The sequence below is a fragment of the Lepidochelys kempii genome, chromosome 13, assembly GCF_965140265.1.
Source record: "Lepidochelys kempii isolate rLepKem1 chromosome 13, rLepKem1.hap2, whole genome shotgun sequence".
NCBI lineage: Eukaryota > Metazoa > Chordata > Testudines > Cheloniidae > Lepidochelys > Lepidochelys kempii.
The window spans coordinates 12,747,918-12,759,998 of NC_133268.1; the positions used below are offsets into that span (position 1 = coordinate 12,747,918).

Consider the following 12,081-nt stretch of genomic DNA (forward strand, 5'->3'; position numbering starts at 1 on the left):
GACAGGTTTCAGAGTAACAGCCGTGTTAGTCTGTATTTACAAAAAGAAAAGGAGGACTTGTGGCACCTTAGAGACTAACCAATTTATTTGAGCATAAGCTTTTGTGAGCTAATACTGTAAGTCAGATATCCAGTTTCACATTCAATGTATTTGCAAGCATTTATCATTAAGCATCATCTGATTAATCAAATTTAATGTAAAGCTGCGTGGGTCAGATTTTTATGAAAAGGAAACCTTAAAATGTGGCTCTAGTTTAAATAGGCAGATGGCATGATACGGAGAGCTTAAAACAAAAAGTTCTTGGAGATACATGACTCATTTAATTGAAACCATTAGTTTTACTGGCAAACAACTACATATTTCTGTTCTGTTAATCTGAACAAAGTGCTGTAATTACAACAATACACAGCGTCCTCTCGTGTCCCATATTGACAAATTGTGGAAAGAAAACACTTTCCGGGTAACAAGACATTCAGTGCTTCTATCCAGAATACTTTTATTATATGGTTATCATATACATCAGAATTATATTGGGAACATATACAAATATGCAAAGAGTAGTTCAGAACCTCCATTATTCACATACACACCGTACCTCATGCACTCATTCTACTCAGTTCTCAGGCGAATGGTACACAAAAATTATTGCTTTGTAGAACATACCCCTCAGATTAAATCTAATCTTCAGTGGCAAGAATTGAGAATTTAAAATAAAATTAAAAAATAAAATCTTAAATACCCTGTATAACATACCTGTGCATAAACCTAAAGATGTATTTAGCTTACCCCATTACCTTTGAAATACTTACCAAAATTAAAATTTGAAACCCATTTATAAAAAAAAGTATTAAAAAGTTCACCATTATTTACAAATCCCATTAAATTACACATAAATAAATATGTACATTCAACACACTGTTTCCCTTAATACACATAAAGTCTCCCTGGAAATATATTTATATATATTTTCCCCTAAATAGGCAAACAATGTTTTCTTTAAAAAAAAAAAAAAAAAAAAAGTTACAGTGTATGCCTATTCTTTCAAGTTTTTTTTCTTTTTCAATTTAAAAACGAGACCAGATATAAATATGTGGATAAAGCTGCAACATCCTTAGACAAAGAAAAAGATTTTCTAAAAGCATTTATTTTCAGTTTGCACTAGCAATTCTTTAGGGGGCGGAGGGGGGGCGTGTTGTTTTTGTTGGTCTTTTTTTAAAAAGACAATATCCACTGTGGACAACTGCAATTTTTAAAAGCCTGAATATTTCCATTAAAAAAATATTAAAATAAGCATATCAAATGCATCAAACAGTTCTTTCATCTACACTGATTTCACTTTTTTTCCTACGGTAGTCTGAAAATAAAGCAAAACAAAATGATCTCGGTGTTTGTCATGTGTTTATAAAATACACCATGTACATAAATCTAAATACCATTGTTTAATACTGCATTATAGTTTTTGTTGGCTTTAAAGACTAAAAACCTGATGTTTTTCCAGATAATGAAGAGTATCCCATCCAAAATCCATATCTCAAAAAATATACACGGTCGCTGGTCACCACTAGATACTTAGATGTTTGAAAACTCTACGTCTCTCTTAGTATATTTCCACCAAAGACTTTATAGCACCACTTTAACAGCAAAGGATTTTAATACACTCACACCAGTACTTATCTTCTGGTAACGGATTCCACAGTTAAGGGAGGAACTGCAGCTTTAGAAAGACTTGTCTTACAGATCCAGAGGGAGTGAAGATCCTGAATAAGATGTTTTGTTGTTTTAAAAAGGGATGGGGGGGGGAAGGTGGCTGAGGGAAGGAGAAGGAGAAGTAACCAAATTTCTACATGCCCCGTAGGCAAGAAGATCCCAGTCTGTGTTTTGGAGGAACAGTTTGAAAGTCTGGTTTCCCTCATTTTACTTCCTGTGCTTATCCATTTTATCAATGTTTTTGTTGGTTTCTGCAGGACTTTGGTCGCCAGTGTTCATATACGTTTTGTCTGCTATTTTTAATGCTTCATTTAGGTAGTTCTGGACGGAGGTCATGGCAGCACAGATGGCAGCACTCCCAAAGCCATGTGTGATCAAGCTAAAATGAGTCAAACAGCCCTGGATGCCAGGGTCCAAGATTGGGCTAGGTCTAGTGTTTCCAAGAGGAGTTCTATCCTGAGTGAGGAGGTCTGTGAATTCCTTACATATCTGCCTGAAAGACACAAAAGGGTTCAGACTTTATGCTGGAAAGTGCAAGGCACTCTGTGAGAGGATTTAGCACTAAGAAAAGAAGCAGCAAGATACAGAATCCTTTAAATTGAAATAACCAGCGATTCAGACTGTGTAGCAATCACAAAGGGATTTCAGAACTCAATTACACTCTATTACACCTACATCACTACAAGGATATTCTCCAGTCTAATTATAGAATAAAGCCTGTTTTTTAGGGTCAGTGTTGGACAAGCTTTATATACATACACGTGTACACACACTTTCCAAAGGATAATCTTTTCTGCTTTGGTGTCTAGCTGGTTCTGCTTCAATTGCTCTATGTATTTTTTTTTAAATCAATTTAGGGATAGTGTCCGTGAGAACTTCCACAGATGCACTTAAGTGATTTACAATGGATAAAGCATCTGAACTGGGGCATTTAATTTACCCTCTTCATCAGAAATGTAGGCCCCCAATCCTGCAAACACTTATGCACGTAACAATACAACTTAACAATACACACGAATGGTCAATGGGCCGACTCAAGCACATAAAGTTACTCGCATGCATAAATGCTTGCGGGATCAGGGGCCTAAGTTTCAGATGTATTTTTAAGTTGCTTTGCTCATTTCATGTACACTGAGTGAACTTCACTGATTCAGCAGGATATACAACGTGATGCCCTTTAAAAACAAACAAACAAACAAACAAAAAACCCCTGTAATTGCAGAGTACAAAAAGAGTAGTCCTTACATTATCGGATATGGAGTGCTGTATTTAAGAGGTATTACGGGACTGATCCAAAGCCCACTGAAGTCAATGTGGTTCTCTCTTGACACCAGTGGGTTTTCATTAGATCCTAGATCCCTGCTATACAATATTAAAATTAGCCAGATGTAAAAATTCTATAGAAAAGATCTCCTTCTGTTTTAGTCTGTAGAGGTTTAGTGTCATTTCTATAGACCATGTAGGTTTCAACTATACCATAAGGGTTTATGCTGACTTTGGTATTACCGATTCACATGGACCTTTGAGGGGCGGGGGGGTTGAAGGGGTTGTTTTTTATTAAAAGCAAAAATCAAATAGTATTTTACAGAATCGCACATTCTTCCAGTAACCCAAAAAGCATTTTCTTCCCCCTTTAGCCCTCCATACTTACTTTGCAGCAAGAAGCATATTTTTCCTGTTAGCCATCTCATTACGACCCAAGTGTGGTCTGGTTAAATATTCAGCCACTGCTTTGGAAGGAAACTCTGTCTCACATACATAACCAAAGTCACGAGCAAGATGTACAGCTTCACCTGGGGTGGGGACATGTGATAAGGTGAATGTTTTAGATCCTATAATTAAACCTTCACTGTTAGAAGGTAAGAGAAATATGGGCAAAAACTCTAATTCTCAGAATATACCCCCCACTTTTGAAAAAGCCATTGTTAGTATGATCTTCCCCATACTGTTTGTTATTTCCTAATTAATAGATCATCTGAATTTGAGGAAGAGACACTGAGAAAAACCTGCATAACAGGTGCTACAAAAAATAATTGTTCTGGTTCCCTTTGTATCAGAGGACTATATATGGGTCTCTGTATCTAGCTATGTTGCATAGGTACAGATAGAATTTCACCTTAAAATGATTAAAGGGCATATATTCTTATCATGATCACACAGCTGGCAACTGATCTCCATTTGTCGGTAAAATTTTGAAGTTAAATAGATTTTGCACACTTGTGCAACTTATCAGATGATTGTATTATTGTATTAAAACTGACGGGCTACTGTTTAGTAGTTAATTAAAGCTATCTATTCAAACAAAAACCCTGAATTTTACTGTGAACTATTGGTTAGCTGTAGCGTGAGTGTAATACACAGACACACCAATGTATTAGACAAGCTTTCTCTCTCTTTTGTTGGTCTTCCAATTCTACCTTCCTATAAGGATCTAATAAAGTAAAAGTTAGAACAATATTTTGAGATAATGTAGATTAAAAAAACCTGACAGTGATATTTTCAAAGTATTGTTCACACTTAAATTGCTGCTTCCATTTCCATTAACTATAGCAATAACAAGAAGCTGCGTTTTTAAAAGGCCCAGCTAAATTAATACAGGGACCACATAACATGTTGCAAATTAAATGAGCTCCAGTTTCCTATCAGGAAGTCAAAAGCTGTAAATCTCACTTTATATGCATGTTTATTAGGAAAGCTTCTGAGGATGTGATTGAGGTAGGGCCAGTTACTGGAGTCTGCTGCTCCACTGCTTTTAAGCCTCCCCATAGGAAGTCAAACTCACTAATATATAAGACCTCAAAATTGGAAAAGCTTCCGCCTCCTCCCCCCGAAATATCCCTTCTCTACATACGCCAGAGACTAAACAAGCTAGATCCCACTGGGGACTTTGGAACTGCTTGGTATAAAGGAGTTGCTCTCACACCTGTCAATTTCACTACAGTATGGAAATAACTATGTAGAATTCCTTAGTTTACACAGAATGGCTTCCGTGAATGAAAACTGAAGTTAATGCAATGGTTCAGCTCCCTAGTCACAGTTCAGATATGATCAAGTTGAAAAATAACAGAATAATAGAATATAGTCAGATATCCCTATTTGATCTGAAGGATGGCATGAACAACTAGAGTTGAGGAGGAGATAAACCAAAACATAATTGCATTTATAGTAGCATTGGGAGGGCTAACAGGCAGCAGAGTTTGTTAATGGCCTGTAACTTGTTTTTTAAAATAGCTGTCTGTCTATCCTTTTTTCTAGGCTTGATCAGCATCCTGTCAGTGTTTGGATTACAGTTTATAAGCCTTATACAGAAAAGTCATTTTATTAATTTTTAAAAACCATCAAAAACACCCCCTCCACACACACACACACACACACACACACACAGGACTGACCTTCCACCAAAGATGTCAATAATGTCACATTTGCAGCTTTCCTTCTACCAGCTGGAAGATTCAAGCCAATTTTATCCAGTTTCTCCCTTAATGATCTGCCACCATTTTTAGATTTGGCTCTGTAAGTAGACAGACAGAGAGAGAGATGTGACCTAATTTAGCTTCAAGGGGACATACTTATTATTTTAAAAGATGGGAAATCAAGTTACTGACATTTAATGAGGTTCTTTTGGAGGGAGGGGAATAAAAAGCTGATTCTCTGTTTTTCAATGACCTACTTTTTTAAGGCTCTGCCACAAACCCCTCAGTGTAAAACACACATCAGAAACCAAATCAAATATGTTTTGCCTTTAAGTTTATACCATAATAAAAACATAGCTATAATAATGGGACGTAATATGAATTAAACGGTTTGCAAAAATAAGAAGTGGGGGAAATGTCTTATAAGACCACAAGATAGTAACCAAGACACTTCCACAGGGAGATGATTTGTCACTGAAAAAAGAAAATTCTCCTTGTGCAGTTCCAGCGATGGAATCAGATTTTAACAGGGAATGAGAATTTGTTGTGAGAACTGTTATAGCACTTCACTTTGGGAAGCGCCAGAGGTGCAAAGGAGTTTTATTTCCAAAGCCTATTAGAATTCAGTGTTATTTTTTTTAAGTTTTATAAAATGCTTTAGACACCAGTTATTCAGTTCAGTTTTATACAATGCTTGCAAAAAGGAACAACAAAAGACAGGATTACCAAAGTCATGGGGATAGGAGGGAGAAGGGTAGCCTACCTACCTTCTGAGTACTCCTCCTAGCAAGGAGGCATTTAGACATTCTGGAGGCGAGAGCCTTCTCTGAACCTCTGCTACTGTTACTTTATATTTAGATGTGGAACTCAGCAGAGAAAGTCTCCCCGGAACAGAACAAAACACTTCATTGGGGTTTATCACCACTCCAATTAATCCATCCTTCTGGCAGGGGAGACTCAGCGAGCTGTTTTTTGTTAATGAAATGGGACCTGTGGGAGCCAGGTGGAAAAGCAGGTATTTGATTTTTAAAAAAAAAAAAAGGAGAGAGAGAGAGAGAGAGAGAGGAAATTACAAGTCTAACACAAAACTAATGTTTAGCTCCATTTAAACATCCACCACTGGATCTTGTCCTGAGTAACTGATCCAACAATGCCACAGTTAGCCTCAGTACCACTAATAATGGACTGTGGCTAGTTTTGTTGTCACAGTAAATTTCAAGAGTTGCTACATTCAATTAAGAATATAACTTATTTTCCTTAAATGTGCAGTCAAAACTCAGCATGCACCAGGGACATAATATCCTGGAAGTTAGCAAGTTCAGGCTTATAAAAATGAGCATCAGGGCTGTAAAGCATGTACAATGGTAGGCAGGAACTAGTATCCTTCGGCTATCGACAAAAATCTCGTTCAAACCAAAGGCACAGAGAGGTCTCCCGTCCTCATTAGACCAGGGCCAAATAGGTATAATGGGAGTTAGGGGGTGCCAAGCAGCACTGAATTTCATCTTCTGCCTCCAGATATGGAGTCTCTGTTCAGAGAAGTTACCTCTCTCCCTTTAATTAAATTCCAGTATATTCCTGCCACATATTTCAATATCTACAGCTGAAAACAGTTAACACCATCAGTTTTGCTTTCGGTTATCGTTACCATGAGATGGGGCAACAGACTTTGCAAAGGGACATTAAACCTCAGTGCGAGCATATTTGTAAACCGATCATACTAATCTACCAACGAAATGTAGCCAGACGGAATCATTGCTATGGGCAACTAATGCAAGAAAGGGTTAAACAGCAAGGGCTGGTCTTGTTCACCAGCAAGGAAGATTCTGAAGTGGTGTCTCTGAGAGCAGAATAGTTCTCCCATGAGCTAATTCGGCAGTCGGCAGCGTTTCTGACAAACGCTTCTGCTTTCCCTCAAATAAATATATATCTGAAGTCCCACTTCAGTCTCTAGAAAAAACTTGCCTGATTTACAAAGCGCAAGTTTGTCTGCAAACAGGAAAACAAGACTGTAAACTAAGCTGAGAGTCGATCCGCGCTTTACGCTTGTTTAAACAGCTACAAACCATTCCAGTCCAGATAAAGTCTAACCGCTTTATAGGACCATGGAGTGCAAATGGCTCTGTGCTAGTTTAACTAATTCCTCGCTAGATTTTAAACCAAGCCCCTTCCTTTCTGTCCTACTACCGAAACAGCAAACGGACCCCTGCCTCACATTCTTAGCAAAACCGGCCCCCGTGTCATTGTATACACAAGGAATTTGCGTCGAAAATTAAATGTCAGATCTGCATTTAAATCCCGTTCCTGGATAAGTGCATTTGTTCTTTAGCTAAGGCGGAAAGCAATAAACACAACGGCATCGTTTTGCTCTTACGGCTACTTGTAGCACAAAGGTCCAGAATAAGAGATTCAGGTGTCAGCGACAGTCTGCTGGTGCCATTGATACTTAGGGCAACTCGCTTCCCATCGCAATGGAAGGTTTGCAAAGAGAGGCTTTCTTGTACTCGACATGCCAAAGGAAGCAGCGCAGTTTCCAAACTATCCCCACCATTAAATATCACCGTAGATAAAAACAGAGCGTTCCTCTATAGCTAAAGCCACCATGCAATAAAAGTCGGGCTTCCTGCGTTTAGACAGATCCTCTTAAAGCAATGGAACAAAGTATCAACTTGCCATACGTATCATCTACAAATCAAACTTCGTCTATGGAGAAGGAAAAGTAAATCAGAATGCCATCTACTGACCTTTTCTAATGACTGTCTGGTCATGCATTAATAAGTGTTGATCTTCCACATTCTGGAGAGAGAAGAGGGGGGGGGAATACAGTTCCTTTAGATAAAGTGACTCTGGAGTCCATATGGATCCCTCCACCCCCTGCACCCACTGATTCCAGCTTTTGACTGATGGGGGGGGGGTTAGTTTTCTCTGCGTTAAGAAAGATATCGAAGCTAAACCGCAAAGCGGGACCATTCCCCTTAGCAGCAGCTACAAAGCCCCTCAGACACACCAGGGCACCTGGCCTCCAGGGCTGATGCTTTCTGGCCTCTCTACTCGCATCCAGCCCACTCCACCCCCAAATGGGGCTAAGATCCCCCCCCCCCCCGTGTCCTTCACACCCACTCTAGAATGTATCCGCGGGGTTGGAGACCCTGGTTAATTGCTCTCTCTCAAGCCCTGCCGGCATCAGGCTCACTGCTCTGACTGGGCTCGGCCACCGCGAGTAGCCAGGACCCCAGACGGAGCAGGCCCTGCCAGGGGACTTACCGGCACCTCCTCCATCTGGTGAGCCATCTCGTGCAGCCCCAGGTTCTCGGCGAGCGTGGAAGCGTCCAGCCCGTGCCCGTGGGGCAGGAGGAGCTCGGAGCGCCTGTAGGTTTCCCGCCTGCCCCCGGCCGAGCCGCTCTCCAGCGCCGAGAGGTGAGGGACCAGGCCAGGCCTGGCATGATGGACCAGGCCGGAAGGATCCTGGCTTGGCCGGCTGGGCCAGGCGGCCGGCTGCTGGCTGGGCGGCGGGGGAGGAGGCTGGTGGAGCGGGTTAATGGAGAAGGGGTCCCCGAGGTGGGAGTAGGGATCGCTGGCCTGGGAGTAAGGCAGAGGCTGGTAGGGGGGCGGGAAGTAGGGGGGCTGGAAGTCGGACGTCCCGGAATGGGAGAGCTGGGGGCCCGGGCTGTACAAGTGCTGGCTGACGGCGGAGAGGTGGGGGAGCCGGGGGTTCCCATTGCTGCTCCCGTCGTGCCGGTCCTGGAGAGCAAAGGGACAGAACAGAAGCCCATTAGTGCGGGGAGGTTAGCCTCAGCCCCTGCCCATTGACAGCCAGGGGGTCCCCGCTCCCCATCGCTTGCCTTCCAGCGCCTGACTTGGGAACAGGCAGGAAATTCTGGCCCCGGGGGAGTCAACGGCGGAACTCTCCGCGGCTGGAACTAGGCCAGGAAACCCCCCCCCACACACACACACACACAGCTGCCTGCCCCACTCCGCACGGCCAGGTCACACACCCTGCGCGCCTTTGTAGAGGGAATCTCGGGGCTGGAGTCACCCTCTTGGGGGAGCGGGAGCAAAGAAAGAGAAGAAGCTCAACGTTTAGCAGTTCGTCTAGGAATCTAATTAACTCATCCCACAGCCGGGGTGGGGATAGTATGTGGAGCCGGGAATTAGAAGATTAGAAGATTCGCTTCCTAAAATAAATTCAGACTCAAGTCTGGGGAAGGAATCTGTAAAAAAGTGACTGTTACAAAGTGAGGAATTCTGGCTGCTGTAGCAGAGAAGTTTTTAAATTAAAGTTGAGAAACTAATTCAGAAGGTGAGGGAGGGGCGAAGCTCCCTTCCTTGCCTCCTGTCCAGCCTGATTTGAGGCCCCTGGCTTCAAAGTGTGTGTGTGGTGGGGGGGGGGGGTGTTCAAATACCCTGTAAGTGGTCAGTTGTGGGCGAGTTTAAACACAAACCCTTGGGCAAACGGGGCTGCGCTGAAGAACCCCATCAGCAATCGGGGGAGAGCGGCTAAACTGACTGCGAGCCCAGTTCGAACCTCTCTCTTAGTTGATTTTCCTTCTCTCCAAAGACCTCGCGGCTCACGTCTGCTCTGCTTTGGGGGCGCACCGCGCACCTGGGGGGTACGGGGGGGGAGTTTCAGCTCAGAGTCCGAATAGCTGTCTGGCCATTTAGAGGGCTAGTCCTACTACTCCAGTCGCCTCAGCTGAAACTCTCGGATTTAAAAACTCAGCAATCAAAGCTTAAAATGTCTCAATTGAATTGATCCCGGGATTTAGCAGCTTCTGGCTTCACGGTCATTAAAATAACAGGGCTGGTTAATAAGAGGAGAATGGGTGTCTCAATGGGGTCCCAATGGAGCGTGAAGTGGGGACTGCAGCTAATCTGTAGGAGCCAAACATACAGACCATGACCAATGGAGCAAAGGAGGAGACGCTGCCGCTTTCAGAGATCAAAAAGCAGGAGGTGGGTGGGGGAAGTTTCACAAGGAAAGAGGGCTGGGTAGGGAAACGTGGGAATAAGCCAACGCGGCCAGGCACCTGAGCGCTGATCTGCTAATTACCGCGGATCCCTCGCAAGGCTGCTCGACTCTCGTGAGAGAAACGGGCAGGTCTCGAATCAGGATTGAAAAGGAAGCCTCCCCACCCCATGCACCCCTTCCCCCAGCCCGGTGAGATGCTCGCCGCCCCCGATCTGGGATGAGCCCCAGGGAAGAGGTGGGAGACAATCATCTCCCCCCTACCGGGCCGTGGGCAAGTGGGAGTCGCTTGTACCGCTGGGTAAAGGGCCAGCGACAGGCGCTGGCTCCTTTGCGCTCCCGGCTGAGGCTGGCAGCTAAATAGTTTCCGTGCCAAGGGCGCCCACTGGCTGCCACGCAGCCCGGACCTCTCCTCCCTAGATCTCTCCCCGGCGGCAGCTCCCACCTGGCTCCCCATGGCGGTACAGTCCTAACCCTGGGTCCCCCTGAACCAGTCCAACAGGCTGGGGCACCCGCCGCCCCCTGCTCCGGTGTGCGCTCTGCTTTTACACCAAACTTTCCCCGTCTGGGGGCGCATTGCAGCTCCGAGACACACACACAAACATGGCCGAACTTTGCTTAACGTGGGACTAGTGCACGGATTTATCTGGGGAGCAGGCACAATCTGGAGCGGATTAAACACATCCGTTTGGTTGAGGGAAGAAGAAAACTCAGAACTCCTTCCCCCCTCCCACCCCCAGAGTTATTTGCTCTGCTCCCAAGCGGCGCTCCCGGACTGGCAGGATCTAAAGGAGTTTCTCCTGGGGATGGGGTGGGGAGAGAAATTGGTTTTGGTTTGTACTAGTAGGGTTTTGCTGTCCCTCTCTTTCAATAGCTCAGAGCCAGAGACACACCAATGAGGAAGCCTGACAAGTTTGGCAGCCAGCTAGACGGGGTGGCAATGTTGCAAGGAAAGAAACGTGGGGCGGGGGGACAAGAGACCAGATTTAAAGCCTAAAGGTGCACATCGCTTCCATTAACCCCACTCCCTATTCATCTGGGCAATTCCCAGCAGGAGAATCAGCGTTTAGGGAGATTATATAATCTGCGGCGCACCATCTAACAGGAAACAAAAAATCTTAAAATCCTCCGATTTGATAGGGAGTTTGTGACAGAAGCGGACTAAGAGCCCAATCCTGATGTCCGTTGGAAGCCAGGGGATCTCTTGCCCAAGCAAAGACTGCTAGATTGGCCCCTATTTATGTACAGATGCTGACACCCACACAAAGCCCCTTCTCCCTCCTCCCTCACCTACTGCTATTAGCTCTCACCTCGCAGTCCTCTTCATATTTGACATTATCTGCTAGTTTCCACAACATGGCGTCCAGTGTCCAAAAATATATGTATATAGTAGATCAGAAAAGATCCCCAGCCCCAAAAGCAGTAAATATCCAAGTCGGTGCTGGGGAAGAGCAGCTCCCCCGGGTGGATTCTGTTAGTTGCCAGGCATGAAGATTGGTTCGGGACTAATCTTCCCTCGAAGAGTCACTGAGGTTTTTTTCCCTGCCCAGACGCCCTTAATGGCAATAGTATTATCATAACTCCTCCCCAGGGATGGATTGGGAGACTGGGCATTCATTATGGGCGGCTCAGAGCCAGCCATTCAGGAGGCAGCCCGCAGCTCAGAGCCACTCCTTCTCTGCGCTCTGGGCTAGACTGGATCCTCTCCAGGACGCAAACGAATGGCTGGGGGAAGCTCCAGGCTGCCCAGGGCGCACACACGCGCGCCTGGCTGGGGAAGCTGCCCAGGGCGCGTTGCAGCTAGATTTCAGGCGCGGATGTAACGCTGTTTTTTTTATCCATGAGGCTCCCCGCTTCCCCTGAGTAGGAACACGCCGAGGTGTCTCTGGGGAAGTCCTGGACACAGCCCCAAAGCCATGAGATGCGCTCAATGGAACTGGGAAGCCCAGAGTCGTGAGGCTCGAGAGCAGAGCCGACCAACCTGTCTGTTGTAAA

General features: G+C 44.6%; 1 protein-coding gene across 2 annotated transcripts; it reads right to left on the bottom strand.

Moving 5' to 3' along the window:
- Positions 1–1,037: 1,037 nt before the first annotated feature.
- Positions 1,038–11,444, bottom strand: TFAP2C (transcription factor AP-2 gamma). Of its 2 annotated transcripts, XM_073308855.1 has the most exons (7): positions 11,397–11,444; positions 8,385–8,861; positions 7,865–7,916; positions 5,888–6,110; positions 5,100–5,218; positions 3,359–3,500; positions 1,038–2,200 (listed from the first exon to the last, which is right to left on the bottom strand). In XM_073308855.1, the coding sequence occupies exons 1-7, from the start codon at positions 11,442–11,444 to the stop codon at positions 1,915–1,917; spliced, it is 1,347 nt and encodes a 448-aa protein (XP_073164956.1). In that variant the 3' UTR covers positions 1,038–1,914. The 2 variants fall into 2 exon arrangements, with proteins under 2 accessions (XP_073164956.1, XP_073164957.1); XM_073308856.1 differs by lacking the exons at positions 3,359–3,500; positions 5,100–5,218.
- Between the last annotated feature and the right edge of the window lie 637 nt (positions 11,445–12,081).